Here is a 19,619-nt window from a genome sequence, read left to right as displayed (position 1 = left end):
ATATATTAAAACTAGTGCTGTTGAATGATTAATCGCGATTAATCGCATCCAAAAAAAAACTTTTTGATTACATAATATATATGTGTGTGTAATGTGTATATTGATTATTTATATATAAATACACACACATGTATGTATATATTTTGGAAAAATATGTTATGTTTATATTTGAAATATATTTATATATAATATCAATTATATGAATATAAATATATGCATGCAAATACATGTAAATATTTCGAAATATATACTGTAAGTGTGTGTATTTATATATACATAATAAATGTACACAGTACACACACACATATATTATGTAAACAAAGACTTTTATTTTGGATGCGATTAATCGCGATGACGTTCTCTTCTACAGTCTGAAGAGGTGAATCTGAAAGCCGCCGCTAGGGGTCTCTGTTCTTCCAGTATGTGTGTGTTCAGTATAATGAGGAGGGAGGGAGGGAGGGAGGCGGTAAGACGCTGATGAATTCTCTAGAGTGAAAGGAAAGGATCTCTCTCTCTCTCTCCACCGCTAGAACCTTGAGCGCAAACACAAAGAGGAAGAGAAAGACCATATATTTTTTTAACATCACTAAGTGGACATACAACCCCGGGCTTCTCAACTAGACGCGCGTGCAGTTATTTGGTGTTTATTTCATCGCTGCTCCATTCATCACCTGCTCGCCACAGAGAAGCCCAGCGGAGACCGTCGATCCATTCCTCCGGCGAGTCATGGCGAGAGATCCCGAGCGGAACAGCTGCCTTCTGCGCGATCTATGGCAGCGAGCCGGCAACGAGCTGTGCGCGGACTGCGGCGCTGCAGGTAAGAGCATCTCACCTGGACAACAGAGGCTCGAGGCGCCGCACCTGCTCGCGCGCTCCCGCGTCTGCTGTGAGAGGCCCAGAGCAAAGTGGGCTACACATGCTATGAAAAAAAAATGAATATAAAATATTATATTTTTAATTTAATTTAGTTTTAATTTATATTTGTTATCATATATATATATATATATATATATATATATATATATATATATATATATATATATGTTATAATGTATAATAAATTGTTATATTTTTATACAGGTCATGTAATTTATGAAATATTGATTTTCAATTTGTATTTTTTATATTTCAAATAAAAATAATAATAAAATTATATAAAAAAATTATATATATATATATATATATGTTTATTTTTTATTTCTATTTGCTATTTAGTAAATTATTAATTAAGTATTTTGTAATTACATTATAAATTGTAATGGAATATTTGTATTATTTTTAAAATAAAATGATGTAAATGCAACAGTAAGTTAAGTTATATTAAAATATAGCAAAACCTATTAATAATACAATAGTAATTAGCATTATTACATTCTACTAAACTCTAATTCTATGAAATTCATTGTATAAAATATTTGTTATATTTATTTGTTGCTACAATTTTAATTATTAGGTAATGTATTGTCATTGTATTACATTATATTACATTATATTGTGTGTGTGTGTGTGTGTGTATATATATATATATATATATATATATATATAATAATTATTATTATTATTTAATTAGGCTATATTATTACATGCTATGTATATTTTGATAGCCAAAGCAATAAATGCATGTAAGCTGCTCCAAAGTAATTTCATGCCAGATAAATGTTGTTTATGACACACTTTCTTTAGCGATGACCACATGTTTGTGTCTTCATATGGGGGACTTCTACAGTGTCATTACAGTGAATCAGCTCCAGTCACATGTCATCATTGTGCCTCGCAGGGAAACAACATGGAGCTTTGATTGTCCCTGCGCTCTTGTTTCAGGAGAAGATCTGTGTTTCTCGTGATGTGAGGATAATAATATGGGGCTTTTGCTCTAACCCACACGCAGTGTTGGTTGGTCACGTATGTTGTTTGTAACGTGAGGTGTTAAACATGAGTTTGTGGTAGATTTGAGGGGTGTTGTCAGAGGGATGTGTGTGTGTGAGTGTGTGTGAGTCAGAGAGTGAGTGACTCAGCTGTATTCTCAGGTCTCATACCTGCACTGCTCTTTTTTGAGTGTGTGTACCTATTCTCTGCATTGCAGCATTTCAGTACAGTATAATGCACACGCTTACATACACACTGTGCTATTAAGACACTAATAATATGGTGACTCTCACAAGAGAACTCTGGGATTTTTGCCCAGCGTTGGACGTCGGCCCATTCTGACCGTATTACGACTGCAGGCTTTTACAGGCCGGAGGAAAACACAGCGATTAATGCGGTTTGAATGACACATGCGAGGCTCTTCAGATGATTCAGGGTGAACGGGGTTAACGTGACGTCCTCAACACTTCTGTTTTCCTCACTTCTGATGTACTGTATATGTGTCAGTGTAAGAGCCAAGGGAGATGCCGCCATGAGTGTTATTTTACTCTCATTGACATAATAATATCCATTTTGAAGTACATTTTATTTGGGTAATCTTTATGCTTTTGTCATGTTTATGTCATTTTTTTTAATATGTCTATATTGTTTTTTACGTTTATTTATTTATAAATTTTTTGAGTTAGTGTTAATTTTAATTAATGTAATGACTTTCTTGTATGGTTTTAGTTTTAGTTAACGATAACCCTGGCACTGGTTGCTACAATACTAATATAACCTATAGTGAATATTCAATTGTAGGGCCCTTTCATTTTTTGCGATGGGGAAAACACGGACAGAATCGCGGAATCCAGTCATAAAGATGGAATTCAGAGTTTAACGCGGAATGTCACTGAATTTTTCAAATTCTGTAATGTATGGACTTGCCAAAAAATAAAGTTTGCTTCATTTTCAGTAATTAAACAATAAATGAAATCAATGTTTTATGCCTTCAAATTTCTGAGGGAAAGTAAATTAATAAGGCTACTTTAAGAAAAAAAATAATAAATGAAGTTGTTTTATGCATTCAAATAATTAGACATGCTAAAACACAGAATTTGGTTACAATGAAAAATATGGTGAGGAAAAAAAAAAAAAACATTTCGTAGGGCCCTAAACATGTAATTGTTGTTATACTTTTAATAAATGTATGTGAAAATGTTTGAGTTGTATGATTTTAATAAATTAGACATGCTTTTTGATTAATAAAATAAAATGTAACTATGAATGAGTCAAGAAAAATTAACACATTTTTTGGAAAAAATAAAACAGATTTCATAGATCGCTAAAACTGCTTCTTGTTAAAGTTTTAGTCATTTTGTTGTCTATTTTTTGTCATTTTTATTAGTTTTTGTGTAAAGCTTTTGTTAATTTATTTTAAATATTCGTTTTTTCTCTTTGTTTCCGTTTTTGTTTATTTTTAAATTACGCTAAGTGCACTTAAATACTTATAGTTTTATTTTATATAGATTTTTAGTTTATTTAGTTTTAGCATCCAACTTAAACTAAACAAAAATCATATTTTTTATATGAATAAAAATGTAAAGTGAAACTGTATATGCTACATACAGCATGTAGCTAACTCTAACTGCTTGATTGTTTATACTGATCCAAAATGTAAAATATATGATTGCATAGCTTTAATCGGTCAAATATGACTATAAGGCAAGAAAATAAATATTAAGACATTTTAAATTATAACATCATGATTTTTTTTTTCGTTGTGAAAAACGCTATACAAATCTATTTAACTTCACTAAATATTATGGGAGTCACTTATCTGTTGCACCATTTCACCTTGATTTAGTTTAATTTAGTTATATATATATATACACACACAACAGACATCAATTTTTTCATAAATGTAGTATACCCAGAATAACTGAAGCCACTGAGCAACACAGAGAGCACAATGATCTACATTCAGAACGCTTCTCGTGGCTCATGGTGAAGCACACTTTGGCACTCGATGAGTAAAGGTTAGAGCGTTCAGTGCACTGCCATCACACACGTCAAATCATCCAGACCCCATTTACACTAGTGCACACATCTTTACACTTCTGATCTGATCACACAAGTGCAAACAGGGCGCCAGATGTTACAAAATGACAGTGCACTTGTTTTCACTGATCCAGTCGAATGGCTCAATAACCCACATGGAAATAATAATCTATATAAACATATATGTTTTAATAATAATTGAATATAATATGTGACATGTATAAAATTGGCCGTTTTCCTATATGTGTACATATATAGGTGCATACATATACCTATATAGGTACATATATGCACGTATATATGCACCTATATGTTCACCTATAATAGTAAAATTATTAAAATCCATAGCTGCTAGGCAACATAAATAAAAGCCCAAAATGTAGAAATGTACATTATTTATTTACTTAAGAACAATCAAATCGTACAAGACAAGACAAAATAAAAAAATGATTGTTGTACTTTCTTTTCCACTATCCTCATACAAGAAAGAATTGACCTTGCAAATGTTTCAGGAAAACGTGTAGACATCATCGCTTCCCATCTCCTCTCACTTAATTCAACTCCATAACATGCCAATTACATGTGATACCAATTTCACGTGTACATACGTTTTTGCATAATATTTTTTTTTTGTTAGTTCTTAGTTATTGCCTTGATAATAGAAAATATGAGCTAGGCATCATGTATGCCAGTTGCAAAAATGGGATATGAGCTACAAAATGACCAGATCCTGCGATGAGCTATATAGAAGACATATCTTGTATGTATAGGGCTTATATGTGGATATGAAGAAGCAATACAGGAGACCTATATGGCCTGTATATGCACATATATGCACCTCAGTTTTGCCTATATGTGGCATATATACTGCATATAGGTTTCATATATGCGCATATATCCTCATATAGGTTCTTTCCATGTGGGAAAAGTGGTATGCATGATACACTATCAAATCTGACTTAAAAACCAAGAATGATAATGATATATTAGCACCCACACCAATGCACAATAATTTATTAATTATTGATTAATGATTTATTATAAGCACACGCTGCAGTTTTGTCTGCCACTTTAAATACTGAAGAGAGCCAGTGATTTCTGATTGTCTGTCAATGTATTAGTTTTTATTTTAAAAAGATGGGAACTGTTGTCTTGACACCTAGCTGAAACAAAATGTATTTTTTATTTTTTTGTTTTCCTTTTATTAACATTCAAATTTGATATTTTATTTCAGTGTAATGGCAGATAATCAGCGAATAATAACTTCATTTTCAATCAATCAAAGCCATCGTATGGCTTTACACTGAAAAAAAAAATGGTAGCCTAAAAATACTAACGTCTAAATTCAAAAATTTAATTAATATCCCTGAATTAACCTACATATATTAATGTATACCACATGTGGGTTAAAAAGTGCAAAAATAACTTTTAACTGCAGTTTAGCACTTTTATGATGATTTTGTGTCCATTCACGCTTAAATCCAATTCAAGAATAATTGTGTGGAAAAGAGCCACAGCACATTCTTCAAAACGTCTCATTTTGTGTTTCACAGAAAAAAGAAAGTCATATGGTTTTGGAATGACATAAGAGTGAGTAAATGATGACGGTTGATATAATAATTCGATCCCTATGCCTTTGAGACCAGGTGTAAACAAATCTGTGCTCTTGAGCTCTCCTTTGTGTTTAACGAGCTGTGAAACAGAGTCTAGTAACTTTATGAGTTTATGAGTAACTAGTCTCACTGGCAGCTGGTTTTAAGGTGTGTCGTCTGGAGCCACACCTTGATCAGCAGATAAATGGTCAACAATGCGAACTAAAAGGCAAAACAAAGTCCATTTTATTTGATCACAAGCCTCTCTATCTTCTTTCCTTCTTTCAGCCACTCCCTCCAATCGCCCCCTTTCTCCTTCACACAATAACCTCACTGTGAGTGTTAGACACACACTCGAATGACAGTTTCTCGTGGATTGCGTCACTTGAAGAAGTCAAAAAACCTGATTTTCTGTCCATGCCTGCTTTGTCACAGCACACACTCCCATTCGAGCCTCAGGATGTTCAGCAACACTCGCACCTGAAGTGTGTCGAACTCACAGTTTCTCTGAGCTAAAGAGGGCGTGTGTGTGAGTTGTGGGTGACATTACACACTTTCCTGTCACACTTGTATTGTGGGTTGCGTTTAACGTTTCTTCTGAGACTAGGGGGTTTATTGTTATAAATAACCTCTGTTGTGTGTATGCAGTTTTTAACCACTTAGACCTCGGCATCAACTGCAAAGGGAACAGAAACACACAGACTGCCCTGTTTTTTAACCAGTTCTTAAAGAGGTTTTGCTGCAGTTAGTATTTTGGCCTCCAAAAGAGGTCTGTCTATAGATACATATAAAAATAAAAGGTATAGCAATGACTTTATTGTCTTGTTTGCCAGTATGCATGCTATCAGAAATAGTAAGCACGAATAGCATTAGTGCAGCCTAGTGCAAATTGCCAGAGGTGCATGAGTAATGTAGGCCTACTATTTAAATATATTGCACACGCATTTGAAAGGAATTGTTAAAAATAACATTTCTGTCATCATTTAGTCACTGTTATAAGCTCAAAACAGTTTTGCCACAGTGCATTATTTGTAATCTAACACATTTTGATGTTTGCATCTCATAACCAGCTGCATATGTTTGTCTTTTCTGATGTAGTAAACTTGCTCGGTAGCGCACCCGGTGCAGCATTGCACTTGTGATGTAAAGCTCTTGGGTCACCATAAAAGACTTGTAGAAGCAATATAAAATGACATGGCTGCTTCAGCAAATGTGTTTTTATCTCACATTTGCTTTTATTAACATTATTGCTCAGGTTTACGTTTGGATTTAGTAACGTTTGTCTATTTTCAAATGCAATACAGCATTAACCTTTTAGTGCATTGCATTTCCAAACTCTCACAATATATATATTTATATATTTAGCAATCAATGAAATGTAACACTGCCAGATTCACATTCATCAGTTTTTGATAAAGCCGAACATGCTTTTAATGCTAGTACCCACTGGGCATTTCACTTAGAAATAGTTGTGAAACGTATGAAAAGCAATGTAATATCATTTTCTAGAAATGTCACCACTGACATATTTTTTGTGCATGTGCAAAAAACATTTGCTGGTGACTCTTTTACACGCAATTAATATTATCAATGCAACTCGATGCTTAAAATAATGAGTCCGTTTATGTTTAAATGCAAATGCACAAATCTTAAAATGTTTTTTGCAACACACTTGAAAGTATAAGCTTCAGTCCCTTCATCAAAGTATGCAAATTGGGAATGGGGGACAAATATTTATGAATCTTCTTGGTTCTTCCTCAGAGCCGGATTGGGTGTCTGTGACGCTGGGTGTGTTCGTGTGTCAGGGATGCTCGCTCATCCACAGAAGCATTGAAGGCCTCAGCCAGGTGAAGTCTGTGCTGCAGGACACATTTGAAGATAAAGAAATCGAGGTGAGTCACTGTCACAGACGATCCACTGGCAGGGTTTTATTTTTATTTTTGGCTGAAACTGTTTCCATCTCCAGGGCTGGATGTACTGCAGAAATCAGCTTTTTCTGATCTCCTAAATACCATCTAAAATCTGCAGTAATCTCAAGAGCCACAGAGATTGATTGGCTCTTTTCCTATTTAAAAGATTGAGGATGCAAACCATTAGGGCTCAACATAAGCTTGGGAATCCAAAGAGAGCTGATGTTTGTGATAATCAAGTAAATGGAGCAATAAATTAAAAAGTGCCTTTGAACCTTTTTCACAGACTGTGATTACACAAGGGTTACTTAAATACAATTTGTACATTTAGCTTTAGTGTGTATTATAGTACCTTTGCATCAAATTAGTTAACGCTAATGCGAGTAGTGGAAGTAAAGGTAAATTTGACACCGTTTTCTCTTCTTACTGCCTTTATCAATCTCTTTATTTTTTTTCCTCATTTTGAAAGTCATCAAAACACTATTGTGGCGTTTTTAATCTTGCAAAAAATGTATTCATTCACCGCTATAGAAGTTCATCTAACTGTGACGACTTCCGCTGCTGAGATTAAAGGAATCGTTTACCCAAAAATGAATATGTGCTGAAAATGTCCTCACCCTCAGGTCATCTAACATGTAGATGAGTTTGTTTCTTCATCAGGTTTGGAGAAATGTAGCACTGCATCAGTGTCTCATCAATGGATGCTCTGCAGTGAATGGGTGCCGTCAGAATGAGAGCTGATAAAAACATCACAATAATCCACAGCACTCCAGTCCATCAGTTAATGTCTGGAGAAGACAAAAGATGAAACAAATCCAGCATTAAGATGTTTTTAACTCAAATACAAGTCCATAATAACGCATAACAACCTCCAGTGAAAAATCTGTCTGAATCAGGTGAGAAATCTGCAGAGATCAAGTGCAGATCGTTTACGTTTAAAAGCCAAAACAGCTCTAAACAAATATGTGGCTGGACTACTTGTGGATTATTGTGATGTTTTTATCAGCTCTCATTCTGACGGCACCCATTCACTGCAGAGCATCCATTGATGAGACACTGATGCAGTGCTACATTTCTCATCCACATCTAAGCATGAGGACATTTTCAGCAAATGTACATTTTTGGATGAACTGTACTGCAGATGTGTCGCTCAGAGTTCTAATGTTAGCACATTTCGTAAAGTGTTAGCTATTCGTTTAATATTGTGCCTATAAATAATGCATTGCATTCTATTCCTGTAGTTTATCACATCTATGGGGAATGAAGCAGCGAAGGCCAAGTACGAACAGCAAGTACCTCCGTTTTATCACCGTCCCTCGCACACAGACTGCAGGTAGGACTCAAACAGCTCAATATTGTACAGCATTGTTTCCAAGAAAACACACTGAATGCTCTCGCTGTGCCAGGCTGGTTTCTTCCTGTTCCCTGTTGAGTGCACTTACAGTTTTGTAGCTTTAATGTTCTGGTGGCGTTTGCCTTCCTGTGGTGATTCTGTCATTATTATCATCATCAGCAGCAGCATTGTGGGGTTTTTTGAACCGTCACACACAGATCGTCAGAGGGACTGTTTTCTCACATGCCTTGCGAATGTGGTCCAGTGATGTAGACGTTAACTTCCTTCCTGTTTGTAGATTGTGTTTCATGATGAGTGGCAGTTTGGACAAAATATTCTGTTGGCCATATTCTACATGCAGTGTAGACATATTTTTTATGAAAAGCAAAATAAAGACTATATTTAAATGCTAAAGTTGTTAGTTCTAACCATTTCTAGACTAATAATAGATGTAATATTACTAGATAATAATTTAAAGGATTTTAAAAGGATTTTCTACACTGTAAAAATTATATTCCAATGTTGCAAACATGCTCAAATAATATTAGTTTGATTTACAAGGAAATATTATTTCAGTCTTTCACATTTAATTCAGTGTATTGCTTGGCATTTCTTTATCATTAATGGTAACATGTAATATAAACTTCTGAGAGAATTGTTTCTTGGTAAACCTTGCACAATTGTTCAGTGAATGAAACCCCCTTCTTCCTCAGAGAAAATCAGTTTGTGGAATCAAATAAATAAATAAAAATCACGTTATGAAATAAAGTGACGTTGTGACAATTTCAAGCGATACTGGGTGAAATAAATGTGAAATGATGACTTTGCAGTTGGGAAACATACATAAGACACAACTGAAAGAAGCAAAGTCACAATCTTCTTCTTATTTGTTTCTGAGGCTGGTCCAAATGATTGTGTGATCTTTTGCAATTTGGGAAAAATATGTCATTTTACAGAAGTAAAATGGGTGGTTAGTGTTGATTCAGGGCTCACTGTGGTTAAAAAAGCTTTTGTTTAGACCATCAAAGACTGCATTTTCTCCTTCACTGTGCATGCCGTTTTTAAAGGGAATAATAAAAATTATATATTAAAAAAATATATGTGCTGAAAATTTGCTCAACCTCAGGTCATCTAACACGTAGATGAGTTTGTTTCTTCATCAGGTTTGTAGAAATGTAGCACTGCATCAGTGTCTCATCAATGGATGCTCTGTAGTGAATGGGTGCCGTCAGAATGAGAGTCTGATAAAAACATCACAATAATCCACAGCACTCCAGTCCATCAGTTACTGTCTTGTATAGCTAAAATCTGCATGTTTGTAAGAAACAAATCCATCATTAAGATGTTTTTAACATCAAACCGTTGCTTCTGTCTAAAATATGAGTGCATAATCCATAATACGCTTCCTCCAGTGAAAAAGTCCATCTCCTCTTGGCTCTCACATCAAAATCTAGCCACATATTTTTTCTTTTTAATAGCTGTTTTGGCTTGTAAACTGTGCTTTCACTGGAGGAAGCGTTATTGTGAATTATGGATTCATATTTTAGTTTAAAATGTCTTGATGGATTTGTTTCTTACAAACACACAGCTTTTGGCTTCATAAGACATTATCCAAAGAACTGGAGTGCTGTGGATTGTTGTAATGTTTTTATCAGATGTTTGGACTCTCATTCTGACGGCACCCATTCACTGCAGAGCATCCATTGATGAGACACTGATGCAATGCTACATTTCTCCAAATCTGATGAAGGAAAAAACTCATCTACATCTCGAATGGCCTGAGGGTTAATTCATATAATGCTGACACATGAACTGTTGTATTTTTCTTGGGCAGGATTTTGAGGGAACAGTGGATCAGAGCCAAGTATGAGAGAGAGGAGTTCATACACATCGAGAAACAAGAGCCTTATTCAGCAGGTGAGAGCAGCACATGGCTTCTTTGTTGTGCATTGTGATTCCTCATGCAGTTAGCTTTTGTTTTTGTGGCTTCATGTCACTGTGAGGTCAGTCTCACTCTCTCATTTCAGCCAGATCTCTAGATGTTTATTTGTTCCAGACTATGCACACTTGACCTTGTGAGTTTTGTTTTAGAGGTCCATACTGCGTCTAACTGGGAGAGTCGGTTTCATTACCACTCAGAATATCCAGTTTCATGGCTTACAGTCTTCTTTATTTGTGAAGCAAGGTCTCATTGGCTGATAGTGATCTCATCTTTGATGCACACATGAACGCACAAACATGCATGCATCTGTGTTCTGTGTTGCATTGCATGGATTTCATTGTACTGCATGAGATTAGACGTTCACACTGAAGCCATCTGTGTGTAATGGTGTTTTTGTGGTGGGTGTGCAGTAAAATAGCATTAGTCACACAGTGTGGCCATTTGCAATCTAATAGCATGCTGGATCCCGACAGATCTGAATGCTGGAGTATATTGTCTGGAGGCTACGGCGTGGGCATTGGTATTTTTGCAAGACTGAATTCAGTGCTTCAGCTTCCCACTCTTCTTCCCTTCATCTCTTCTTCTGTAATCTCAAGTATTAAATAGTACTGAAGTAGTTTGATTAATGACCAAAAGTTAGAGGCCAATCACTTTTTTCATGTTTTTGCAAGAAGACTCACCTGCTCACCAAGGCTGCATTTATTTGATCAAAATACAGTAAAAATGTTGAAAATTATTATTTTTTCAAATAGCTATTTTCTGTAAACTGTAATGTATTTCTGTGACGCACAGCTGTATTTTCAGCATCATTCCTCCAGTCTTCAGTGTCACATGATCTTCAGAAATCATGAAAATATGATGATTTACTGCTCGAGAAACATTTCTGATTATTATCAATGTTGAAAACAGTCGTGCTGAACTATATTTGTTTGGAAACGATGACACATTTTATTTTTCATGATTCTTTGATGAATAGAAAAGAACAGAATTTATTTGAAATATAAATTTTTGTAACATTATAAATGCCTTTAACTGTCACTTTTGATCAGTTTAATGCATCTTGATTAAGGTAATCATTTCTAAAAAACAAAACAAAACAAAAACTACCCCAAACTACATACATACATAATTATATGTAATTTTTTGTTACTAAATATTTAATAAAATGTAATGATATAATTAAACTAGCTGTATTTTATTTTATTACTAACTAAAATCGTAATTTTTATTTACCATATTGTTTTGCACGTTATGATATTTTATTAATTATTATTATTATTTTAATCAAAAGTATTTATCAAATAATAAACTCGTGTCTTGCATGCAAATGCATACAGTAGAATCCAGACGTAAGTGCTTTATAAAGAATCAAAGGCCTCCATATCTCTCATCTATCTTCTCTCTCACACACACGATCTCTTCTCATCTCATCTCGTCTCGTCTCTCTCTTCTCGTCTCGTCCCTCTCGTCTCTCTCGTCTCATCTCGTCTCTCTCTTCTCATCGTCTCTCTCGTCTCGTCTCGTCTCTCTCTTCTCGTCTCGTCTCATCTCGTCTCTCTCTTCTCTTCTTGTCGTCTCTCTCGTCTCTCTCGTCTCGTCTCTCTCTTCTCATCGTCTCTCTCGTCTCGTCTCTCTCTTCTCGTCTCCTCTCTCTCGTCTCGTCTCTCTCTTCTCGTCGTCTCGTCTCTCTCTTCTCATCGTCTCGTCTCGTCTCGTCTCTCTCGTCTCATCTCTCGTCTCCTCTCTCTCGTCTCTCTCTTCTTGTCGTCTCTTCTCGTCGTCTCGTCTCTCTCGTCTCGTCGTCTCTCTCGTCTCGTCTCTCTCTTCTCGTCTAGTCTCGTCTCTTCTCGTCTCTCTCTTCTCGTCGTCTCTCTCGTCTCGTCTCTTCTCGTCTCGTCTCTCTTCTAGTCTCGTCTCTTCTCGTCTCGTCTCTCTCTTCTCATCGTCTCGTCTCTTCTCGTCTCTCTCTGTCTCCTCTCTCTCGTCTCGTCTCTCTCTTCTAGTCTCGTCTCTTCTCGTCTCGTCTCTCTCTTCTCATCGTCTCGTCTCTTCTTGTCTCTCTTCTCGTCTCCTCTCTCTCTCTCGTCTCACCTCATCTCGTCTCTTCTCTTCTCTTCTCTCGTCTCTTCTCGTCTCGTCTCTTCTCTTCTCTTCTCTTCTCTTCTCTTCTCTTCTCTTCTCTTCTCTTCTCTTCTCTTCTCTTCTCTTCTCTTCTCTTCTTGTCTCGTCTCGCCTCCCTCGTCTCCTGCAGTTTCCTGTTTGAATCAATGACGAGACGTTTTGTTGCGTGTTCAACAGTGTTATTGATGGGTCATGTGGAGAAGCATGGTTATTGATTGATGAGCTCATGCAGAGCGAATGATTCATGAGCACTAGTGTAGACAGAGAAAGCAGAGAGCCCCTTATTAGTGCACACTAAGGTAAGCTTTGCTAATGCTGTTGCTTAGGGACTTTGTGTCTTTCTTTCTTGAGTCACAAAGAAGGAAAACATGCAGGATTTTTCTCCATAAAGTGGGTTGAAGGTCCAAATCGCGGTTTCAATGCAGCTTCAAAGGGCAGAGAAATAAGTGTCTTATCCAGCAAAACAATTGCTCATTTTCTAAAATAAATAAATATTTATATACATTTAACCACAAATGCATGTCTTGATGCGCGTCCAAAACTTCTTCCCCGCCTGTACTAGAGCCCTTTGAAGCTGTACTGAAACTGCAATTTGAACCTTCAAGCCACTATATAGAGAAAAATCCTGGAATGTTTTCCCCAGAAACCTGAATTTCTTTGTGACTGAAGACAGAAAGACATGAACATAAAGTAAACTATCAGGATTTTTTTTTAATCTGGAAGTGAACTATTCCTTAAACCTCTGTCTTCTTCTAGAAAGCATGTGATTGGACAGAAATCCCTAGTGCTAAACTCAATGTTTTAGGAGAGCATTACAATATGTTAAAGCTAACAGACGTGGACTTACAAGCTGTCTTTAGTGTTTATCTCTTTATCTTTTTCCGTTTTGACGTTGCTCATGAATAGTAAGCTACTTCCTTTTTTACTAAAATATATTAAGGATGTAGATATTCATGCAAAAGTTCGTAGGTGGAAACAGTGCTCTTCATGCTTTCTTTTTCACTCTTTCTAGGCTACAGAGAGGGTTTTCTGTGGAAACGTGGTCGAGACAACGGACAGTTCCTCAGTCGCAAGTTCATTCTGTCTGAACGAGAAGGAGCGCTGAAATACTTCAACAAGCAGGACGTTAGTCTCTTCTTCTCTCTCACACACGCTTACTCACCCGAATGAGGACTTTAAGCTGGATTTACATGTGTAAAATGTGTGTTAAATTTATTAAAGAATAATAAACTCCTAATTTGCTGCTTATCAATAGTTAGAAAGTAGTTGTTAAATTTGGCGTCAGATTGTGACGGTGGATAAAGGAAAGTCTGGAAGCAGATGCGAGTTAACAGTTTAATAGAAGAGATGAGTATGAATACACAAACAAACAATGATGCTGAGACGACGACACTCCGTGGTGGTAGTGAGGAGGTGAGGAAGCCTGATGATGGCGGAGAGAAGGTGAGTAATCCGGATGATGATGGCGTGTAGGCAGCAGGAGAGGATGGCACAGGAACTGCGGGGAATGGAGCCGAAGGTAAGTGTCTGTGGCTGAGTGAACGTGCGGAGTGGATGAGGTTCTGGGGAAAACACAGACATCCAACGCATACAACACTTAAGCCAGACGAACAGGGTAACCACATCAAACATGTAACAACGATCTCACAAACACAAGACGTGAGACAAGCCAATATATAGGAGATGAGTAATGAGTGGCAGCTGTTGCTGATGACAATTAACGGAGACGCCCACAAGCTAATCAGTGCAGACGCGAAACACACAGATTTCACCACAAAGTGCAAACACCCCGAGATCACGTTTACCAACCGTGACAGTACCCCCCCCCCCCCCCCCCTCTTAGAACTCCTCCTGGAGTTCCCAGAAGGGCCTACCTGCTGATTGTAGTCATCAATAAGGGAGTGATCCAATATGTCCCTAGCAGGTACTCAACTCCTCTCCTCCGGACCGTAACCTTCCCAGTCCACCAGATACTGGAATCCTCGTCCCCTCCGTCTCGAGTCCAGAATGCGATTAACCGAATATGTCGGTTCCCGATCTACAAGACGCAGCGGCGGAGGAACCGGAGTAGGCGGATTAATACGTGCATAAAACACGGGTTTAATTTTGGACACATGAAAGGCGGGGTGTATCCTCTTGTACACAGGAGGTAGTTTGAGGCGGACTGTCACCGGACTAATGATTTTGGTGATAGTGAACGGGCCGATAAATTTGAGAGCTAATTTATTAGACACGGATCGCAGAGGATTGTTACTGGTAGAAAGCCACACTTTTTGACCCACGACGTAAACGGGAGGCTTTGACCGGTGGCGATCGGCCTTGGCCTTAGTGCGCTCCCTCACCCGGAGCAGAGTCTCACGGGCTCTGGTCCAGGTGCGGTGACACCTCTGGACAAACGCGTGAGCGGAGGGGACCGCGACTTCAGATTCCAGACTGGGAAAGGCTGGTGGCTGGTACCCTACACTACACTGAAACAGAGAGAGGCCCGTAAAGACGTGTTCTAGAACAGTGACCGCTGTCTCCTTGGCTGTCGGTAATTTGGGCTAGGGAATGTAATGTGCCGCCTTCGAGAACCGGTCCACTATGGTCAAAACGACCGTCATGCCATTAGAGGGTGGGAGGGTGGTAACAAAATATAGAGCGATGTGGGACCAGGGTCTCGAAGGGACAGACAGCGGTTGAAGAAGCCCATCAGGAGGTCGGTTAGATGACTTACCACTGGCACAAACTGAGCAAGCCAAAACAAAATCGCGGACGTCGCGAGCCATACGTGGCCACCAGAATCGTTATCTAACTAATCCATTAGTTCTACTTATCCCTGGGTGACAAGCCACATTAGAACAATGACCCCACTGGACAACCTCGGACCCTAACTCCTCCGGCACAAATAAACGGTTCGATGGACAACCGGACGGAGGCGTTACCCCTTCTAAGGCCGTCTTGACCTTCGACTCGACCTCCCGTACGAGTGCTGAGACCACTAATCTCTCAGGCAAAATACACTCGGGAGTCACCGGACAGGCGGAGGGATCAAAAAGACGTGATAAAGTCGGGTTTGACATTTTTGGAACCCGGGCGGTACGATAGGGTAAATTCAAAACGACCGAAAAAAGTGCCCACCGAGCCTGCATGGAATTGAGTCTTTTGGCAGTTCTAATGTATTCTAAGTTCTTATGATCGGTCCAAACAATAAAGGGAACCCCTGAACCCTCCAACCAGTGACGCCATTCCTCTAAAGCTAATTTGACCGCCAACAACTCTCTATTGCCAATGTCATAATTACGTTCAGCAGGAGATAGTCGATGTGAGAAAAACGCGCAAGGATGTACCTTATCGTCCGAAGCAGCACGTTGGGACAACACTGCTCCTACCCCCACCTCTGACGCGTCGACCTCCACCACGAACTGCCGTGTGGGATCAGGGGCCACAAGGATGGGAGCCGAAACGAAGCGGTTCTTGAGGTTAGTGAACGCAGCCTCAGCAGCGTAAGACCACCTGAACGGAGTACTGGGAGAGGTCAAGGCTGTCAGAGGTGAGGCTAGTTGGCTGAAATTACGAATGAAACGTCGATAGAAATTGGCGAACCCCAGAAACCGCTGTAGGGCCTTATGGGAATCTGGCGATGGCCAATCTATCACAGCCTTAACCTTGTCGGGGTCCATACGTATTCACTCGGACGAAACGATATACCCTAGGAAGGGGACAGACTGTGCATGGAATACGCATTTCTCCGCCTTGACAAAAAGCCCATTCTCAAGTAACCTCTGGAGCAATCGTCTGAAGTGTTGAACGTGTTCCTGGAGAGATGAAGAAAAAATCAGTATGTCATCCAGGTAAACATATATAAACTGATCTACCATATGTCTCAACACGTCATTCACGAGTGCTTGGAAAACCCCGGGCGAGTTGGAGAGCCCGAACGGTATCACCAAGTACTCAAAGTGCCCTCTAGGGGTATTAAAGGCGGTTTTCCATTCATCCCCCTTCCTGATGCGGACCAAATGATAAGCATTACGTAAATCCAATTTTGTGAATATGGATGCTCCCTGCAACCTCTCAAAAGCTGAAGACATGAGTGGTAAAGGATAGGTATTCTTAATAGTAATGTTGTTCAGCTCTCGGTCAATGCAAGGTCGCAGAGAACCATCCTTCTTACCCACAAAAAATAACCCCGCCCCCACTGGAGAAGAGGAAGGATGGATGAACCCAGAGGCTAAGGAATCAGAAATGTATTTCTCCATGGCCTCCCTCTCAGGAATAGAAAGAGAGTATAACTTGCCCTTAGGCGGAGACTTACCTTCCTTCCTTCAGGTCCAGATACTCAACGGGCACGTTTGGCAAAACCATGTTCTCCTTCTGAAAGACAGAAACACGGACAACAGAACAAGCAGAAACCAGACAAGACTCATGACATCTTTCACTCCACAATGTGACAGTGTTAGAACCCCATTCCACTCGTGGATTATGTTTGGACAACCAGGGGTGACCTAAAACAATGGGAGCAACAGGGGAGTCCATGAGAAAAAAGGATATGGTTTCTTGATGGTTTCCAGACGTGATCAGTGTGATGGGTTCTGTATGGTGCGTGACGTGAGGCAGTTCCTGGCCGTTGAGTGCGGTGACATGGATGGAGAGAGACACAAGAAGGACAGGAATGTTCAAGTGATGTGCAAGTGAAGAATCAATGAAATTACCTTCGGCTCCGGAGTCCAGAAGGGCGTGACTTTCGTGATGTTGATTCTTCCACCGCAGTTTCACCAGAAGGAGGGTCGATGATGTAGATGAGGACTTCTCAGCGGAGATCCCACCCAATAGTAGCCTCAAGTTTACTTCCGGGCTGGCTCTTTTAACCGGGCATGAGTCGATGTTATGATCAGAGCCTCCACAGTACAAACACAGTCCTTGGGACCTCCGCCGTTCCCTCTCCCTCCAGGACAGCCGAGCTCTACCCATCTGCATGGGCTCGTGGTCGTCGACAGAACCGACCATGTTCTCTCGACTCAAGCGACTCAGATTCCAGACTGGGAAAGGCTGGTGGCTGGTACCCTACACTACACTGAAACGGAGAGAGGCCCGTAAAGACGTGTTCTAGAACAGTGACCGCTGTCTCCTTGGCTGTCGGTAATTTGGGCAAGGGAATGAAATGTGCCGCCTTCGAGAACCGGTCCACTACGGTCAAAACGACCGTCATGCCATTAGAGGGCGGGAGGGCGGTAACAAAATATAGAGCGATGTGGGACCAGGGTCTCGAAGGGACAGACAGTGGTTGAAGAAGCCCATCAGGAGGTCGGTTAGATGACTTACCACTGGCACAAACTGAGCAAGCCAAAACAAAATCGCGGACGTCGCAAGCCATACGTGGCCACCAGAATCGTTATCTAACTAATCCATTAGTTCTACTTATCCCTGGGTGACAAGCCACATTAGAACAATGACCCCACTGGACAACCTCGGACCTTAACTCCTCCGGCACAAATAAACGGTTCGATGGACAACCGGACGGAGGCGTTAACCCTTCTAAGGCCGTCTTGACCTTCGACTCGACCTCCCGTACAAGTGCTGAGACCACTAATCTCTCAGGCAAAATACACTCGGGAGTCACCGGACAGGCGGAGGGATCAAAAAGACGTGATAAAGAGTCGGGTTTGACATTTTTGGAACCCGGGCGGTACGATAGGGTAAATTCAAAACGACCGAAAAAAAGGGGCCCACCGAGCCTGCATGGAATTGATGCAGTACAGTGTGTTTGTACTCCACAGTACAAACACAGTCCTTGGGACCTCCGCCGTTCCCTCTCCCTCCGGGACAGCCGAGCTCTACCAATCTGCATGGGCTCGTGGTCATCGACAGAACCGACCATGTTCTCTCGACTCAAGCGCCCCCTAACAGGAGAGATGGTAGATCTTGAAGGACTGGGTTGGCGGCCCAGGCGATTAATCCGTGCGTCAACTCGTAAAGCCAGTTCGATGAGTCCGTTGAGAGTGGGGGTCAGCTCGAGGAGGTAGATCTCTTGCTGAACACGGTCGAATAACCCATGCAGGAATCTATCCCACTGCGCCGCCTCGTTCCACTGGCACGCAGCCGCCAGGGTGCGGAACTCGATGGAGTAGTCTGTGACGTAGGAAGAACCTTGATGGAGTTCCGAGAGTCGATGAGCGGCCTCCCTGCCGGTCGCAGCCTGGTCGAACACTCTCCTCATTTCCTCAGAGAGGGCGTGGAATGAGGCACAACACGGGTGTTGGTTTTCCCACACCGCCGTCCCCCATAAGGCAGCCTTGCCAGACAATAATGTGAGCGTAAACGCTACTTTAGACTCCTCAGTAGCGAAGGTGCGGGGCTGTAGGGCGAAATGCATTGAACACTTGGTTAGGAAAGTTCTGCAAAACGCTGGCTCACCCGCATAGTTCTCCGGCGCCGGAAGTCGCGGCTTTAGCTGGAAGTGGTCCTGGGGAATCTCCCGGGGGACGGACGGCGCAGGCGGTGCGATGGGCGCAGTGGGAGATTTGAGCTGATGGATCCTCTGAGTGAGCTCGGACACCTGTGCCACCAGCGCTCGGATAGCGCGTCCGGTGTTAGAGATGCTCTCCTGCTGCTGATCCATGCTTTGGCCACTGTGATGCATAAAATCCATGAGGGTGTTGGTGCTCGCTGCTTCCATGGGGTGAGATCGTTATGTGACGGTGGATAAAGGAAAGTGTGGAAGCAGATGCGAGTTAACAGTTTAATAGAAGAGATGAGTATGAATACACAAACAAACAATGATGCTGAGACGACTACACTCCGTGGTGGTGGTGAGGAGGTGAGGAATCCTGATG

General features: G+C 40.3%; 1 protein-coding gene across 1 annotated transcript in view; it reads left to right on the top strand.

Moving 5' to 3' along the window:
• Positions 1–461: 461 nt before the first annotated feature.
• LOC132121925 (arf-GAP with dual PH domain-containing protein 1) overlaps positions 462–19,619 on the top strand; it is a 36,743-nt gene continuing 17,585 nt past the window's right edge. The window contains exons 1-5 of the mRNA XM_059531664.1: positions 462–817; positions 7,260–7,390; positions 8,650–8,741; positions 10,576–10,658; positions 13,817–13,929. Of these exons, the coding sequence (XP_059387647.1) occupies positions 727–817; positions 7,260–7,390; positions 8,650–8,741; positions 10,576–10,658; positions 13,817–13,929 (510 nt within the window). The 5' untranslated portion in view covers positions 462–726. The remainder of the gene's footprint in view (positions 818–7,259; positions 7,391–8,649; positions 8,742–10,575; positions 10,659–13,816; positions 13,930–19,619) is intronic.

This window comes from Carassius carassius, chromosome 40 (assembly GCF_963082965.1).
Source record: "Carassius carassius chromosome 40, fCarCar2.1, whole genome shotgun sequence".
NCBI lineage: Eukaryota > Metazoa > Chordata > Actinopteri > Cypriniformes > Cyprinidae > Carassius > Carassius carassius.
Note: the sequence above shows the minus strand (reverse complement) of the source record. Positions and strands in the feature narration are given on the sequence as shown.